The 15,658-nt window shown below is 34.7% G+C and overlaps 1 protein-coding gene across 43 annotated transcripts in view; it reads right to left on the minus strand.

The window, feature by feature from the left end:
• Positions 1-15,658, minus strand: part of dab1a (DAB adaptor protein 1a) — a 696,745-nt gene that overhangs the window by 108,944 nt on the left and 572,143 nt on the right. For all 43 annotated transcript variants that reach the window (NM_001040685.2, XM_073933221.1, XM_073933212.1 and 40 more), the window contains 1 exon segment: positions 9,909-10,007. In NM_001040685.2, coding sequence (NP_001035775.2) covers positions 9,909-10,007 — 99 coding nt within the window.

The following is a 15,658-nucleotide window of genomic DNA, read 5'->3' on the forward strand; positions in this document are numbered from 1 at the left end:
AAGCAGAGAAACAGCAAACTAGCTATGTGTCCATCTAAAATATTTGAATTAAATGTATGTGTAAAACTGGATTATTGCATAAAATATTGGAAATGAACAACCGTTTCCATCTAATGAGTCAAAGAGAACAAAATCGTCACTTTCTGATATACTGGCACCAAAATCAAAAAGAAAAATGTAGAGTCTACAGTAAGAGAAGACACTGTTTTATGGAAATGACTTGGAAATTACCTTTAAAAATGAAACACAATGTCCAATGTGGCTTTTGGAGATGTGCAGCCGCTCAAGAAAGTTCTGGAGGTAATAATACCGAACAACTTTAATGACAAACTTTGGTTAAGTAATTTTAGAATGAATAAAACATTTCAAAATGTCCATTAATGCTGTCCCCACCACACCAACTTTTGTTATCACATGGTTTGTTAAAACTGTTTTGATGCACATGCTGTAATTTATTCAGTAAATGTGCATTCATCATAGTTTATGCACATTTTTTTTTGTTCTTATTGAATAAAAAGTTGATCAGTCACAATTTTTAAGTGCATTTAAAAAAAAAATGCTGGATCTTGACATTTGCATTTTGCAGTTTTTATTGTGCTATTCTAAAATGAATAAAAATGGGTAGGTAAGAGCCTAGCTACTGATATAATGTGAAAGCTAATGACTATCTTTTTCATGTATTTTAGGCTGTCCTAGTGTGAGCAGGCCTGTGGTCTTAACTGAGGAGGAGCTGGTCTTCTGCTTCTGCTCTGGTCTCCCTCTTTGAGGCCGAGTTAATAAAAAGAGTGGCTGGTCTTGGCAGGACTTCAGACAGCAGGACAACAATACGATTAGCCGAGTCACAGTGCCGCACACGGCTGTCCACTGAGTCACCATAATGAAATCAGGAAGCAGCTCCTCTTCATCAGAGAAGGGCCTGGAGGGGTGAACCAGTGCCAAGGAGGAGAAGAGAGGACAGGCAGATGAAGCTGGAACAACTACACAAACAAGACTGTGAGGAAGCTTGCTGAATCCTAAAGAGACCGAGCAGAGCTTTCATGTCTTTCCCTTCTTTCCCTATCTCCATCCTCCTCTCGGTGGCTTGCTCAGTTCTAAAGTGTATGCTTTTTTTTTTTTTTTGGAAAACAAGGCAAAACTGATTTACGCTTTAGCTTCTTAAATACAAAAATAAATAAATAAATAAATAAATAAATAAATAAATAAATAAATAAATAAATAAATAAATAAAATATGTTAATAATAATTATCATTATGAATAATAATAATAATAATAACAACAATTCATTATTAAGAATAAATAAAAAAATAAAGAAACAAATACATAAAAATTATTAATTAACTAATATATAAATAAATAAACAAACAAACAAATAAATAAATAAACAAATAAATAAATAAAAATTAAATAAATAATAAATAAATAAATACATAAATAACTAACTAAATAAATAAATAAATAAATGTTAGCAAAAAAAAACAATAATAGTAGTAACAACCATTGTTATTATAACCAATAGACATTGAAATAAAACAAATAAATAATTACAAATTAGTAAATAATTAAATAAAGGAATTTTACAAATAATAAATGAGTAAACAAATGTTAGTAATAACAACAATTATAGTAGTAATAACCATTGTTATTATAATCAATAGACACTGAAATAAATATTACACTTGACTTTTTAAATTTAATTTATTTTAATTTAATTTAATTTAATTTAATTTAATTTAATTTAATTTAATTTAATTTAATTTAATTTAATTTAATTTAATTTAATTTAATTTAATTTAATTTTGTTTTATTTTATTTTAATTTATTTTATTTTATTTTATTTTACTGTATTAATGTTACATTTAGTCATTTATAGCAAACGTTTTTTTCTAAAGCGACTTAAGCTGCGATCACACAAGAGCTTGTGCATCATACAGCGATGCAAAAAGGTGCGGGGTTAAACAATATGATCAGACAATAAAAAAGGAGCGATTGCTCCATATTTTAAATTTCTTTTTAAAATGATTTTCTATTGGTGTCACTCAATAACCTGATGGGATTTCACAGGTAAGAATTCACCAAGCTTGAACTTTTGAATGCAACAAAATGCGAAACATGTATGCGTTTCTCGTCTGCTGCATTCGCATGCCTATGAATGAAAGTCTATAGAGCGAAAAGTGCAGTGAGATCGCCGCAATATAATAGAAGTAGGTTTACCTACTAATAAGATTATATGAAACTAGTTTAACAAACATCTGTATATTGGATTGGAGGTTAGTTGCTTTCACTTCTTTTCTTTTCTTGGCCAAAAACAGGCTCTCACATTATCAGTGCTGTGTAAGCATCATCTATTTTTCATAGATATACAATATAAATACAATATATTGTGTATTTTATGATGTGTTGTAATAAATTTAAACGTTTCTGATGATTTACCACATATATTTAGACATTACATGACCCATTAGATCATGAAAATTGATTTGAAAGTCCTGGAAAGGTCATGATATTTTTGAAGTAAAAATGTTTTGAACCCTGCAGATGTTTCAGATTTTTTAAAGACTTCCCACGTCTTCTGTGAATGAAACTAAGAGCTTTTAAGAGAGTATAAAAAAAAGTATATCCAGAAAGTTCCTGGTTGTAATTTATTCATTTTAATTGGGGGTAAACTTTTTCAATTGCTCAGAAGGCAAATGTTCTTCCATAAAAACAAGTTCTTTTGGGAGTAAAAAATGTAACTTTGGCTGAAAGAAGAGGCATGAGGGGGAACATATGTCCCCTGTAATAAAGAAGAGCTCCAGAAAGAGAGAAGTAAGGCTATGAAGTATAGCTTTCTCTAAAGCAGCGGACAGCACATCTAAAATCTTATGACTTCCAGCACAGCCTCTATGACATGCTCCAGTCATCTTACCTTATAAGCCATCAATGTGATCAATAACCCAGACTAAACCTCTCTCTCTCTCTCTCTCACACACACACACACACACACACACACACACACACACACACACACACACACACACACACACACACACACACACACACACACACACACACACACACACACACACACACACACACACAACCTTCTATTACTCAATAACATCTAACAGGGAGCTACTTGTTTTCCTATTTCCAAACACCAAAGTAGAATGCTACACTTCCCTTATTGCTCAAATGTGGAAACACTCATTTTTGAAGCTTTTCATATAACAGCCAAAAACAACTTAATCACTGCAATAACAATCCAACAAAAACAAATTCAGAGGGTTTTGGGGATGGAGTTTTGACATGCCTTGATATTTGTGTTTATTTTTTATTTAATAAAAATGTTCTTTTTAATATATCAATTGCTAAAATCTGATGAGGCTGCATTAACAATAAGCAGCATGGCCAATACAGCAAAATTGTCGACTGGACATTTGATAAAGCATCAGCTATCAGAGCTAAATCAACATGATAAACAGCGGCACGACTTGATGAATGCTGCGGTGATGCAATTGCAGTGCGACACTTAACCACATACACACTCGGTCCCATACACACTTACAAACCAGAGCAAAAGGTCATGGTGCTAATAGATCAGAGGCGTCAATGACAGATTAAAACCTTGTCATGTAGGTCACCTCCTGGCGCCACGGCAACAGAGCACACTGCGCTAACATTGTAACCTCTCATTCATCACCAGCACTCATCAGTACAACACTAAACCCTGACCAATAATTCATCAGACACACGAGCTAAAAAACACAATCAATGCTTATTTGCTTCTAAATTTCCTGCTCATTAGATTACCTGTTTTGCTTCTACTTCAGTTGTATTTCACTGTCTCTTATTTGCTGTAATATGACAACATTGGATTAATTTATAAAATGTTACTGCAGTTGCCCTGTGAGCAACAATTCTTAAAGTATATTCAACGTATGTTCAACACAATCAGTTTTTTGCACGCTAATACCATGACATAGTTCATCATCTAATGTTTGTCTGTTTTTTTTCAACCCAAGCTAATTCTGGAAACATAGTCGCATGGACGTTTCTGGAGACCGTGAAATAAGTCCTGGGAGTATTTGTGCAGTTTTTGTTTTCGCGAATCCGTTCTCGCCTGCGCTGTTCGCGCTGTTCTGGCATAAACCCACTGGAGGTCGCTGTCGAGTGACCGTCTGTCCGACTGACGGACTGAATGATTGACTGGGCGACAGGCACCACACGGAGGTAAGCGGCCAGCTGGCGAGCGCGATAAGGAACTGCATCACACCGCCCCATAGCATTCGCTTATAAAAAGAAATGCAGCCATATGTACCTCCGGCTACAAAAATTGCGGCCTCCAGAAATGTCCGCGGGACTACGTTTTTAAAATGAGTCTGTTTTTTTTTTTTTTTTTCTGCTGAGCGCAAAATATAAATATGGAAACATAATGCAAACTGTTAACCTTTGACATGTATAGTTGAAAAAACATTCATTCATTCATTTTCTTGTCGGCTTAGTCCCTTTATTAATCCGGGGTCGCCACAGCAGAATGAACCGCCAGTTGAAAAAACAAATACTCTGAAAATCAATGGTTACCCCTTTCAACATCATTTAATATGTCTTATTTTGTGTTCAACAGAACAACAATATTAATTCAAAGCACGAATCAAAGGTGAGTAAATGATGGGAGAATTTTCATTTTTGGGTAAAGTATCCTTTTAAGAGTTTAAAGGTAAGTTAGTTTGATGTCTGTGTATGTTTTTTAATATGTTGTAATCAATGGTGGAAATAGTACTGAAAAAAGTACAGAGTACTCAAGTAAATGTACCATTACTTGCCTAAAAAATGTAGTGCAAGTAAAATAAAAGTATCTGTTGTAAATATTACTCAAAGTATGAGTAAAAAGTAGCCCTTTTTAAATGTTGAGTAGGTTGAAGCATCTAACCAAAAATATAAAATCCTATTGACGCTCCATGTGACTTTACAAGAGAAAAGTTAAAGGCCTACCAGTCTTTGGATGCCAACAATGTTATTCTGTGTGGTCATGTGCAAGAAATAATGTTCCATGATTACTAGATTCAACACTATGTAGTGCTAAAAACCGAGGTTCTGCCTAGCCAAAGACAAGGAAAGAAGACGGAACTGTACAAGGTCTGGGTGATTAATCATCAACAAGCAAAACAACTGCATTCTGACAGCAAACTACACCTTTACAGCAGGGTATATGAGCTTACACATAGAGGTTAAGTTGGTTTTATATTCGCACATTCAGACTTTCTCCTTAATAATATAATTTCATAAAAGTTTTATTTGCAAACTCTAAATAGCGAAATCATATTAGAAGCCGATGACTATCAAAGTACAACATTGTTCACAGTCAAATAAACAGTGTTAATGTTGTTGTCAAGTCACACTTGCAGGTTATTTCAAACCGAATATTCAAAGTGCCATGGTAAACAATATAGGAATTGTCACAAGTATCACTGAATGAATGTGTGAATATAAAACCAACTTTACCTTATTAACTTAAACTTTCACATTTCATTCTTAGCATTCAGTGTCCACAGTTTTATTAACCACATGTAACTGTTGCTATTGTAGCCTGTCTTTTTTTGCAACCAGGGACCCTTGGGACATCATGTGTGACGTGGGTTGGTAATTCATCTTTAGGGGACGTCATGGATATTAGGTCCATATCTTTTATAGTGTATAGTATGTGATCTAAACTAAACTAAACTAAACTAAACTAAACTAAACTAAACTAAACTAAACTAAACTAAACTAAACTAAACTAAACTAAACTAAACTAAACTAAAACAGCACAATAACACATGCTTATTTAGACCTGAGATGTTGTATATAACAACACTGTAAATCAATGTAAGACAGATGAAGACAATAACAAAAACACAATGTAGAGATTTGCTTGTTGGGCTAAAAAAATAAATATATAATAAAAAAATACCAATACCAATACCAGTTACAAACCAAATAATCAATCAATCAATCAATCAATCAATCAATCAATCAATCAATCAATCAATCAATCAATCAATCAATCAATCAATCAATCAATCAAAGCTGCCCTCAAAACTAAGAAGCGTAATGGCACCCCACACCATAAGAAAGAATGATGTGCATCAACACCTATCGCAAAGTGAAGTCCTCTTTCAAACTCTGCTCCATTCGAACAGCACTTACGTCTACATGATTCGGTCTGGTACTTCATAAATACGCATTATTCCCTCCGTTTATAACTAGCACAGGTGTGATTCACTAGCAGTTATTGCCATTTACTCTCCATCAAGATGGAGTATAGAACGCTGCAGATGGGTTTGTAAAGCTACGGTCGTTCTCTTCCAAGAAGTCTGTTCAATTAGGCTTCTCTGATTTCCCCAGAGAGTGCTCCTCTCTTTAAAACGCATCATTAACACAGGCTTACCACTCCCAAAGGATTGCATCACCCCCGCCCGACATACAGCGGAGTCAAACCTGCTAAGAGCGAGAGCATGCTAACACGTAGAAACCATCTTTTCTCATCGACCCAAACTTTTGAGGTCTAGAAGAGGAGGATTTGTTGAAAAGCTATTAGCGCTAAACTATAAAATAGATGTCTATAAGCAAAACAGTGTATTCTACTTTGTTTTGTCAGTGAAATAATTGGTACTAGGAAATATTAGGTTTTAAGGATTCTCATTTTGTTTTGCTGGTCTCTTTCAATACATTCATGGACGAAAATAGATTTGAAATCATCTGAATTCTTTTAAAAAAATCTCCAATTATTTATTTAAAATCCTAATAGACTTTATTTTCTAATAGCCAACTCTGCTCTGATTGGTCAGATGGCTCAGACAAATGTGATTGGTCTATTGGTATCATTACCATTGCCACAGTGAATTTGTACTTTGCTGAGCCTGTATAATGTTGTCTGTAATACAATAATGTTCTAAATAGATATAAATATAAATAGTATAGATTTAAATATAGATAGTTCCTTGCACTGATCCGCTATTTAGTTTTTTTTTTTGTTTACTTCAAAGTGTCATCAGTATCCACCACAGTCTAATTATTATGTGACTAATTAGATTAATTAACTGCCAAATAGTGCAATTAATTAGTAAAAATTCATATGCATTAGCAGTGCTCATTTTTGGCTGATTAACAATGCCGACATTGAGAGACAATCAGAATCAATACTGAGCTCAAGCACTTAAAGCGGTAGACAGCATAACTGCAGCTTTTACTAAACCAAACATTCTTGTCCATTGGTATTGAAACTTATTTATAGCTATCCTTATAAATGTAAATTTTGATCAAAGTAATTTTTTTTGGGTAAACAGAACGATGTAGAATGATGTAGCTAAAAATGGTAGCCAAATATAGTTTTACATTTACACATCCATGGAAATAGCCAAAAACACTATTACTGTAGGCCAGGCCAGTATTTGGCATTGTCGCCTTGTTAGTAAACAGTGTCTAGGGAAGTAGGGAAGTGATGACACTCTGCACTGGTGTGTATGTAGAACTTACCATGAGCTTATGAATTATATAATAAGAATATACAATAAGATTTCAGGTCAATTTGGAACTTTGTGATTTAGTGGCAAATTCGTATGAATTTGTATAATCTCATTGTACAATTTAGTACGATTTGCTTATCCCCAATGATGGTTGGCTTTAGGGGTGAGGTTGGGTGCCACGTTTCCTTTTTTAAATCGTATGTTTTGATACGACTGAACTTTTTGTACGAATTTGTAAATAAGCCTTTATAAACTGACAATACGTAAAATAGTTACGTTTGCTCATAAGATCAGGCTGGAATACACTAGTATAAAGCGTAACATTAGCTACGTTTCCATTCATCCACCTATTTGTAACATCGCCGGTCCTACACCACACCCACACGCTCCGAGATGGAATCAAACCAGAGACCTTCCACATGCTCTACCAAGGAGGCTAAAGACCATGGCCTCTAGCGTATGTCTCTAGAGAACCTTTAGAGGTCAGAGGAGTGAGGTTTACCTGCATTGCACTTACTAGCTGGCCTCCATTACACTCACCCCTCTAAACCTCTCTACCATCCGGGTCACGGCACCAATGTAACCAATAATGTAAAGCAATAATCTTGTTTTGCGCATAAAGTTAATTTGCATTTTTGGATGGAAACATAGCTAGTGTGTCTATACTATTGGTTGTTATGTAAAGTAAATCCACACTTGCAATGAGAAGTGCCTTTTTTGAATGGTTTTCTAATGACCGAGAGCATTTTGTGTGCTGCTTATGTGCATTTTAACCAGCTGCTGCACCTAATTTTTCATTCCATTGCGCTCTGCCTACCAGCAGTTAAAAAAGTCAACTCGCTTCCCTTTTTTCATTGTCCAATCAAATGAAAGCAGAGACTGGGTTTTCATTGAGGTGACAGCAGTGTTTGTGTTGTCAATACAACTACGAATACTTTTAAAGATGAAGGAGAGACTAGTGGTCGCTGTTTTGGGGTACTTTACATATCATGAATATCACAATATTATTAAATATTACAATTATAACAACATCAACACAATACACAGCTGATCCAGCGGTTGCCAAGTGACATTAAAAACGCAGCACACTTCTGTTTTCCTTGTCAACAATAAAAGGCAGTGCAGTTCTCAGAACGGAAATGGGAGTTCAGTAAAATTGGCCCCTTAGAAAACACTGGAGAAACAACAACATTACCACATACTAGGCTACTCCATACTGTACAGGCCATACCTGTCAACATTAGAATGTGAAAATAAGAGATATGGCCACCATAATAATAATAATAATAATAATAAAATTAAATATCTTCTGGATTGTTAATAAACAGTTAAATGATCAGTAATATGTTTTATTTATAATATTTATTAATATTTACAAATATATTAACAAACAGATAATTAAAATTAATAGCTATATTAAGAAATCGAATCAAGTTATTGAATCTCATTAACCTTTTCTTCACTGTATAACTTACATATTCTAATTAAAGAGCAACAAATGAATCACATTCATTTGGATTTTTCATTTGATATAGATTAAATAACAGGTGTTACTTAAAACATGCAAATATCTAACGTTGTAATGAAAGCATTCGATTGCTTTCCTAACTTTTTATGCTTATTTAGGACACAATAGATTGTGTTTGAAAAAACAAAACAAAACAAACGACATCTAAAGATCGACGTCTTGAGATGTTATTATTCTTTATTATGTGTATATGCCTGTTAAAACGGACACCCAACACCCAGACTTTTGCTCCGCTTCAGGTATGACAGGTATGCTGTAGGCTACTCCACTACTGTTCTGTGTTTGTTCGCGGTTGTCTTTAATCTACACCCTTCAAGACACTACACCTTACTAAACACTACACCTACCTAGACTCTTGTTTTCATGTATTTTTTCGGATTTTCAGAAACTTCCTGTTTTTAGATTTCTGCATTTTTAATCCCAAAAAATGCCATTGTTGTGTAAACAAAGAGGCAGAACACATAAAAAACAATTCTAGTTTTTGGCTGAAAAGGTTGCCGTGAAAATGACCCCTTAGTCAAATAGTGAAATCACAAGTTAATGAATTTTTTTGAAAGTCTGAGCCATTTCTTTAGAATCGTTTGCTTCGCAGTTCACCCTGTGTTTGTTGTTGCAATTAGCATCACCCATTGTACTTAGGCTTTCAATGATGCAGAAGAGCTTGCTTTATAGAACATTCTTTTCATTCTTCAATACATTGATGAGAGGAAAAGAAAGCAAATGTCAACTAGGTATTAGCTACCAAGTAACGAAAAACACAGAAAGTCTTTTTTTTATAGATGAAACAATCGGAAAGCAGGTTAAGCATCAGAGGATTGGTATTTGTGGCTCAGACACCTGCTTCAAAAGATCATGGGATAGTGACAGGACACAAATTTCCACTCCCTCGACTCACCCCCGACTTCTCATCGAAGATCTTGATCCCCCCAAAGGACACAGTCAGAAAAACTTTCTGTTTGTGTTCTCCTTTAGACCGCGCAGAGGCTGCGATTCCCTGCAGACAAGAAGATGAAAACAGAAACATGAGAAGAGAAGAAATGAAGATAAAACAGGAACAGAGCTAGGAATGGCAACTTTCGCTACTTGCTGCAATCCTTGGGGAACATTAGCTGTAATGCAAAGAAACTGATTCATTTTTTGTAAGTGTTTTTAAAAAACTCAGGCTTAGATGTTTTGATATGGACCGGTTTAGAGTAAAAGGAGACATTCGTGTTTTTAATCTCTACTGACAGATACCATAACTACACTTTTCTTTAGATAAAAGAGCGGACATATAAAAACCACCTCATAAAATATCGAATTGTGAATGCATCAAGGACTGTTTGCTGAGGCTTATAAATAATGCTCAGTTTCCTGCACAGATTGATTTATTCACTTTACAATACCTTAAAGCATCATCTGCAGCCAACTCTATCCAGGCACTGCAGATCTTGATAGTCTATGCTGATTTTTTGACTGTATCTGATTTTTTGTTGACCCGCTTACATCATCATCATTTAAAAGTGACTTGTATCCGATGTCTGTATTCGCATGGCACAAGGCAAAAGGTGTAATGAGCAGGAAAAAAATAGCAGGCGCTGACTTACAGCTGATAATAAAAGAGCGATCTTTTCCCGATTGCTGTATTTAATCTGTTCGCTGGGCTTAATTTTTTTATTTTCTTTTTCACAAGCTGAAGCCTTTTTTGCTAAAGTTTAAGATAGAAAACTTATAATTTGAGCATCTTTTAATTGAGTCTTTTTTTTAATCGCTAGGGACTTTAATGTGATGTCCATTCACATTTTGGGCCCCATCATACACCCGGCGCAATGCGGCACAAGGCGCGACGCAATGTTGTTTGCAAGTTTCAGCTCGGCACAAGAGTTGTTTTGACGTTTTGTAGAATGCTGTTGAAATAGCAAATGCATTTGCGCTCATATGTGCACCCATACTAAATCAAAAATTTCTGTGAAATCGTGTTGTCCTCCTGCTCTAGCTTTATGTTTTATGTTGATCATATTAAAACAAAGAAAACAAACTGAAGTTGTTGTATTTAAGTTGTATATACCATGATTTTACTGGTCCGGCCCGCTTGGGAATAGATTTTCCTCTCTCCCCCGAGCTAAAATGAGTTTGACACCCCTGATTTAAACCAATATTTTGAGAACAAAGAGAGAAATAAACTACAGAATGAATGTGACAAATAAATAGCAATCTACCACTCAGGGGCGGACTGGCCATCTGGCAATTCTGGCACATGCCAGAAGGGCTGGACCATTTTTAAATTTGGGCCGGTATGCTTTTTTAAAATTATTTTTTTTTAAATGTATATGTATTGTTTTTACATGCAGGCAGCTTTTATCTCTTGCAAGATGCGAATATTAGGATGATGATAATAGTAATAATAATAAATGTTAAGCGTTGGCCCAATCGACAATGGCCGGCTGGTTTCAAGATGGGCCGACCCAATAAGAGGTTACACGGATGTAATCAAAATCTGGCAGGAATGTCTTAGACTTAGACTTAGACTTAGAAAACTTTATTGATCCCGCAGGAAATTGCTTATGTAATGACTGCCATAACACACAAAACACAGAAACACAAAACCACAAGACAAAATAAATAAATTAAGTAAGTGAAATAAGTCACATAAATCCAACCAATCTATAAAAGGAAACAGCCACAATACATAAGTATACAAACTATTATATAAGATATTACACTTAAAAGAATCAGTGGTAACTAATACTATTAAGTCATATATCAAGTAATGAAAGTAATATTAACCAAAACTAATAATATTACACATAAAACAATTACACATAAAATAATTCAAGTAGTAAAGTGATTCAGCACTCATTTAAAAAACAATGATACAAATTGTTGTTTGTCGAACAAACAACAAGCTAATTGTCAGAGATGGACTGTAAAAAAGGAAAAGCGTGCCAAAAAGCTCAGAGAAGGCATAACATTGCTCTAAAATCAGACGCTGCCAAATGCATAAAATTAACTGAAAGAGTCTCGAAAGGGGGCAGCACAGTGGGTAGCACTGTCACCTCACAGCAAGAAGGTTGAAGGAGTCAGTTGGTGTTTCAGTGTGGAGTTTGCATGTTCGCGTGGGTTTCCTCCTGGTTTCCCCCCAAGTCCAAACACATGTGCTATAGGTGAATTGGGTTGGCCTAATTGTCCGTAGTGCATGTATGAGAATGTGTGTATATAGAGGTTTCCCAGAGAAGGGTTGCAGCTTGGAGGGCATCCGCTACGTAAAACATATGCTGGGATAGTTGGCGGTTCATTCCGCTGTGGCGATCCCAAATTAATAAAGGGACTAAGCCGAAAAAAAAATGAATGAATGAAATGACTGTATGTATAGTTGTAATAAACGGGTTGTTTTTGTTCCAGTCACATACATTAAAAGTTTAAATATCTATTACATATGGTACTGCTTATATTATTTCACCATCTGTACACCAATATAAGGTGTTAACATGCGTGTCCGTGGGTGGGGCTGAGTCAGTGTGGTAATTTAGGCTGGTGTGGCTACAGTGCCAGTGCTGATTTTTAGTCCCAGTCCGCCCCTGCTACTACTAAATTAAACTGGTCAAAGCAAGTCTTAAAGATTCAATTTAGCAAAATCCCTGATCAGCCAACAAATGTCTGTTCTTGAAGTTTTTGACTACTTGACAAAAACAAAAGAAAACAGCAATAACATGCAGGTGCGAGGAGCTACTTTAATATATAATATTACTTAATTTGTATTGCTCACTCTAGCCAATAACTTGAAAAATAAGATATGATTGTGACAAGTTATCATATACAGTTTTCAAGCATGTGGCTCTCCAGTACATCACAAAAGGTATAATTTGAGCTTTTGTTCTTCACATTTGTTCAATACAGCAGATATCAGAGAGGGAAAAAAATCATCTGAATTGTTTGACAGTGTAAATGGAGTCTATTTGTCCATGTGGAAGAAAGGAAAAGGAGAAATCAAGAGAGAAACCATTTTCTTGTGAACACTGAAAGCTATTGAATAAGCTATCAGCCACAAACTGAAATGCTGACTGTCCGCTTTTACAGTTAACCCTTGAAAGCCAACAGCCTTCACAGTCTTTTTACCCCCCTAGGAATCCCTCTCTCTTTCGATTATTGGATCGAACCACCAGTTAGAATGAGAATGGAATCAATTGGGCCAGTGGATGGTGTGCTTCTACAAGGGGGCACATACTAAAAAGCCCACAGTGATACAAAAAAAAGCTTTGAACATTTCTGTTCTGTACTGTATATTAAATTTCAATTTAATGTGTGATTCAAAAATAACTCCAAGGTTTTTCAACCTTTTTGTTTTGTGTTTAGTTCTGGTACATGGAAGCATATTAGTAGCATAATACATTATGAAATGTAATATGCAATATGTAAAAAAAAAAAAAAAAAAATCATTTATGTATTTAAATTGACATTTTTTAAACCTGAATTATTCAACCCCAACACCCCCCCCCCCCTTTTATTTTTTCATCAGTTTCTGTAAATTGGAGTGAAGATTTTTTTCAACACATTTCTAAACATAATAGCATTAATAACTCATCTCTAATAACTGATTTTTTTTTTATCTTTGCCATGATGACAGTAAATAATATTTGACTAGATATTTTTCAAGACACTTCTATACATGACATTTAAAGGCTTAACTAGGTTAATTAGGCAAGTTATTGTATAATGATGGTTTGTTCAGTAGACGATCTAAATAAAATTTGCCTAAAGGGGCTAATAGTTTTGTCCTTAAAATGGTATTTAAAACATTAAAAACTGCTTATTTTCTAGCCAAAATAAAACAAATAAGACTTTCTACAGAAAATAAAATATTATCAGACATACTGTGAAAATGTCCTTGCTCTGTTAAACATAATTTGGGAAATATTTAAAAAAGAGAAAAAAAAATTCAAAGGGGGGCTAATAACTTTGACTTCAACTGTCTATGCAAAGTTTAGTGCAAAATGAAAATTATTTTTGCAATACATTTGCAGGTTCCAGCCACAGTTTTAAAATGTAAATCACATATTTACTTCAATGCATTAAAATGTATTAAACTGACAATGTATATCAAGCTATTGAACTGATAATGTAAAACCCAATTTTAATTTATGTGTACAAGCAGAAGCAAGCAGAAATGGTAGCAAAATGCTACTTTAAATGCTATTTGTCCTAATTGCTTTTAGACTCTGGGTTAAGGGAAGTAAGTTTACATTTTCATGATTACATCATGGGATGTATGTAACAAATTCAATGTGTTTTTCTAAAATTTCATTTGGAGATAAATATATAGCAAAAACGTAGCACACTGGCAGGCTAAATGTACTTTTAATGCATTGACACTCACACTTACTATTTTATAGATCTCAACAAATGAGTTAAAGTGGTTTTGAAAATACTTTATGGTTATGGCTGATTAATGAACAAATCATTTAACCATTTCTATTTACATTAAAACATTTCAAAATTAATATTGCTACTTATATGCTTCCACACTGTAAAAAAATGTAGGGTTCCACACAACTTCTTTATGTTGTCCCAACATAATTGACTAAGCTAACTAAATTGTTTGGTTACACTTTATTTTGTTGGTCCATTTGTTAAATGTAAGTTAAATTGCATCTACATGCCAACTAATTCTCATTATATTATAAGAAGACTGTTTGGTTAGGGTTAGTGTAAGTTGCGTACTTGCAATAGTCAGTTAATTGTCTGTTGAAGGAGCAGTAACCACAGATATTAAGCAGGCAGTACTAATACTCAAATAGACCATCAAAATAAAGTAATGCCAATTCTTTTAACAAATGTAAGTGGATTAAACATAAAACTATTACATTGTCCCAAAAAAAAAAAAAAATATATATATATATTGGGTTGTTTAAAAAAAGTGTGTTAAGAGTGTATGTTTAGTTCAGGAATTTAATGATAAGTCATTTTTATTTTAAGGTCCCGTTAAGTGTTTCGAAATGTGACCTTTTTTAATTGATGTTTAAGGTAATCTCTACTGAAACATAAAGACAGAACGGGACATAATGTAGATCCTCCCCTACAGCCGATTGTTTTTTGTATTATTAGTGCTCTAAGCACATTAAATGAAAAGCATCTTGAACGGGGTAGGTTAAAGATAGCAAAGAGACCTAAACTCTGAAACAGCCTCTCTAGCACAGGAAAGCAGATGCAGTCTGTCAGTTTAAAACTAGATTAAAGACACATCTCTTTGCATTAGCATACACAGGAGAAAAAACAAATGCTTTTGAAATGCAAATCCTCTAAAGCATTGTTAGTCTGCATTATTTAAAACAACCTGAGTCGCACACTTCCCAAAAGACATTGCAATTTCAACGGCTTCTGCGCTTATGTTAGTCTGTTTTTATTATTCCCGAGGTTTCCATAATCATGGACCAGGCCGTATCTTGAGCAGCTGCTGTGGTGGTCATGAAGGAGTGGAGGGCATGATCTTGATTCCTGTAAGACCCTAGTGACAGACGATTCTCTGCATTGATCCTGAAAGGCCAGCCTGTACACCAGCAGGTGACCTCTCCCCACCTGCAGCTTCTCCATGATGGACGTCCAGCGTTCTCCAGTCTCCGCCGCCTAGACTGCCGCTCTGCACAAGAAGTTTGGCCAGAGGAGAAATGG

The sequence above is a fragment of the Danio rerio genome, chromosome 20 (genome assembly GCF_049306965.1).
Source record: "Danio rerio strain Tuebingen ecotype United States chromosome 20, GRCz12tu, whole genome shotgun sequence".
In the NCBI taxonomy this organism is placed as follows: Eukaryota; Metazoa; Chordata; class Actinopteri; order Cypriniformes; family Danionidae; genus Danio; species Danio rerio.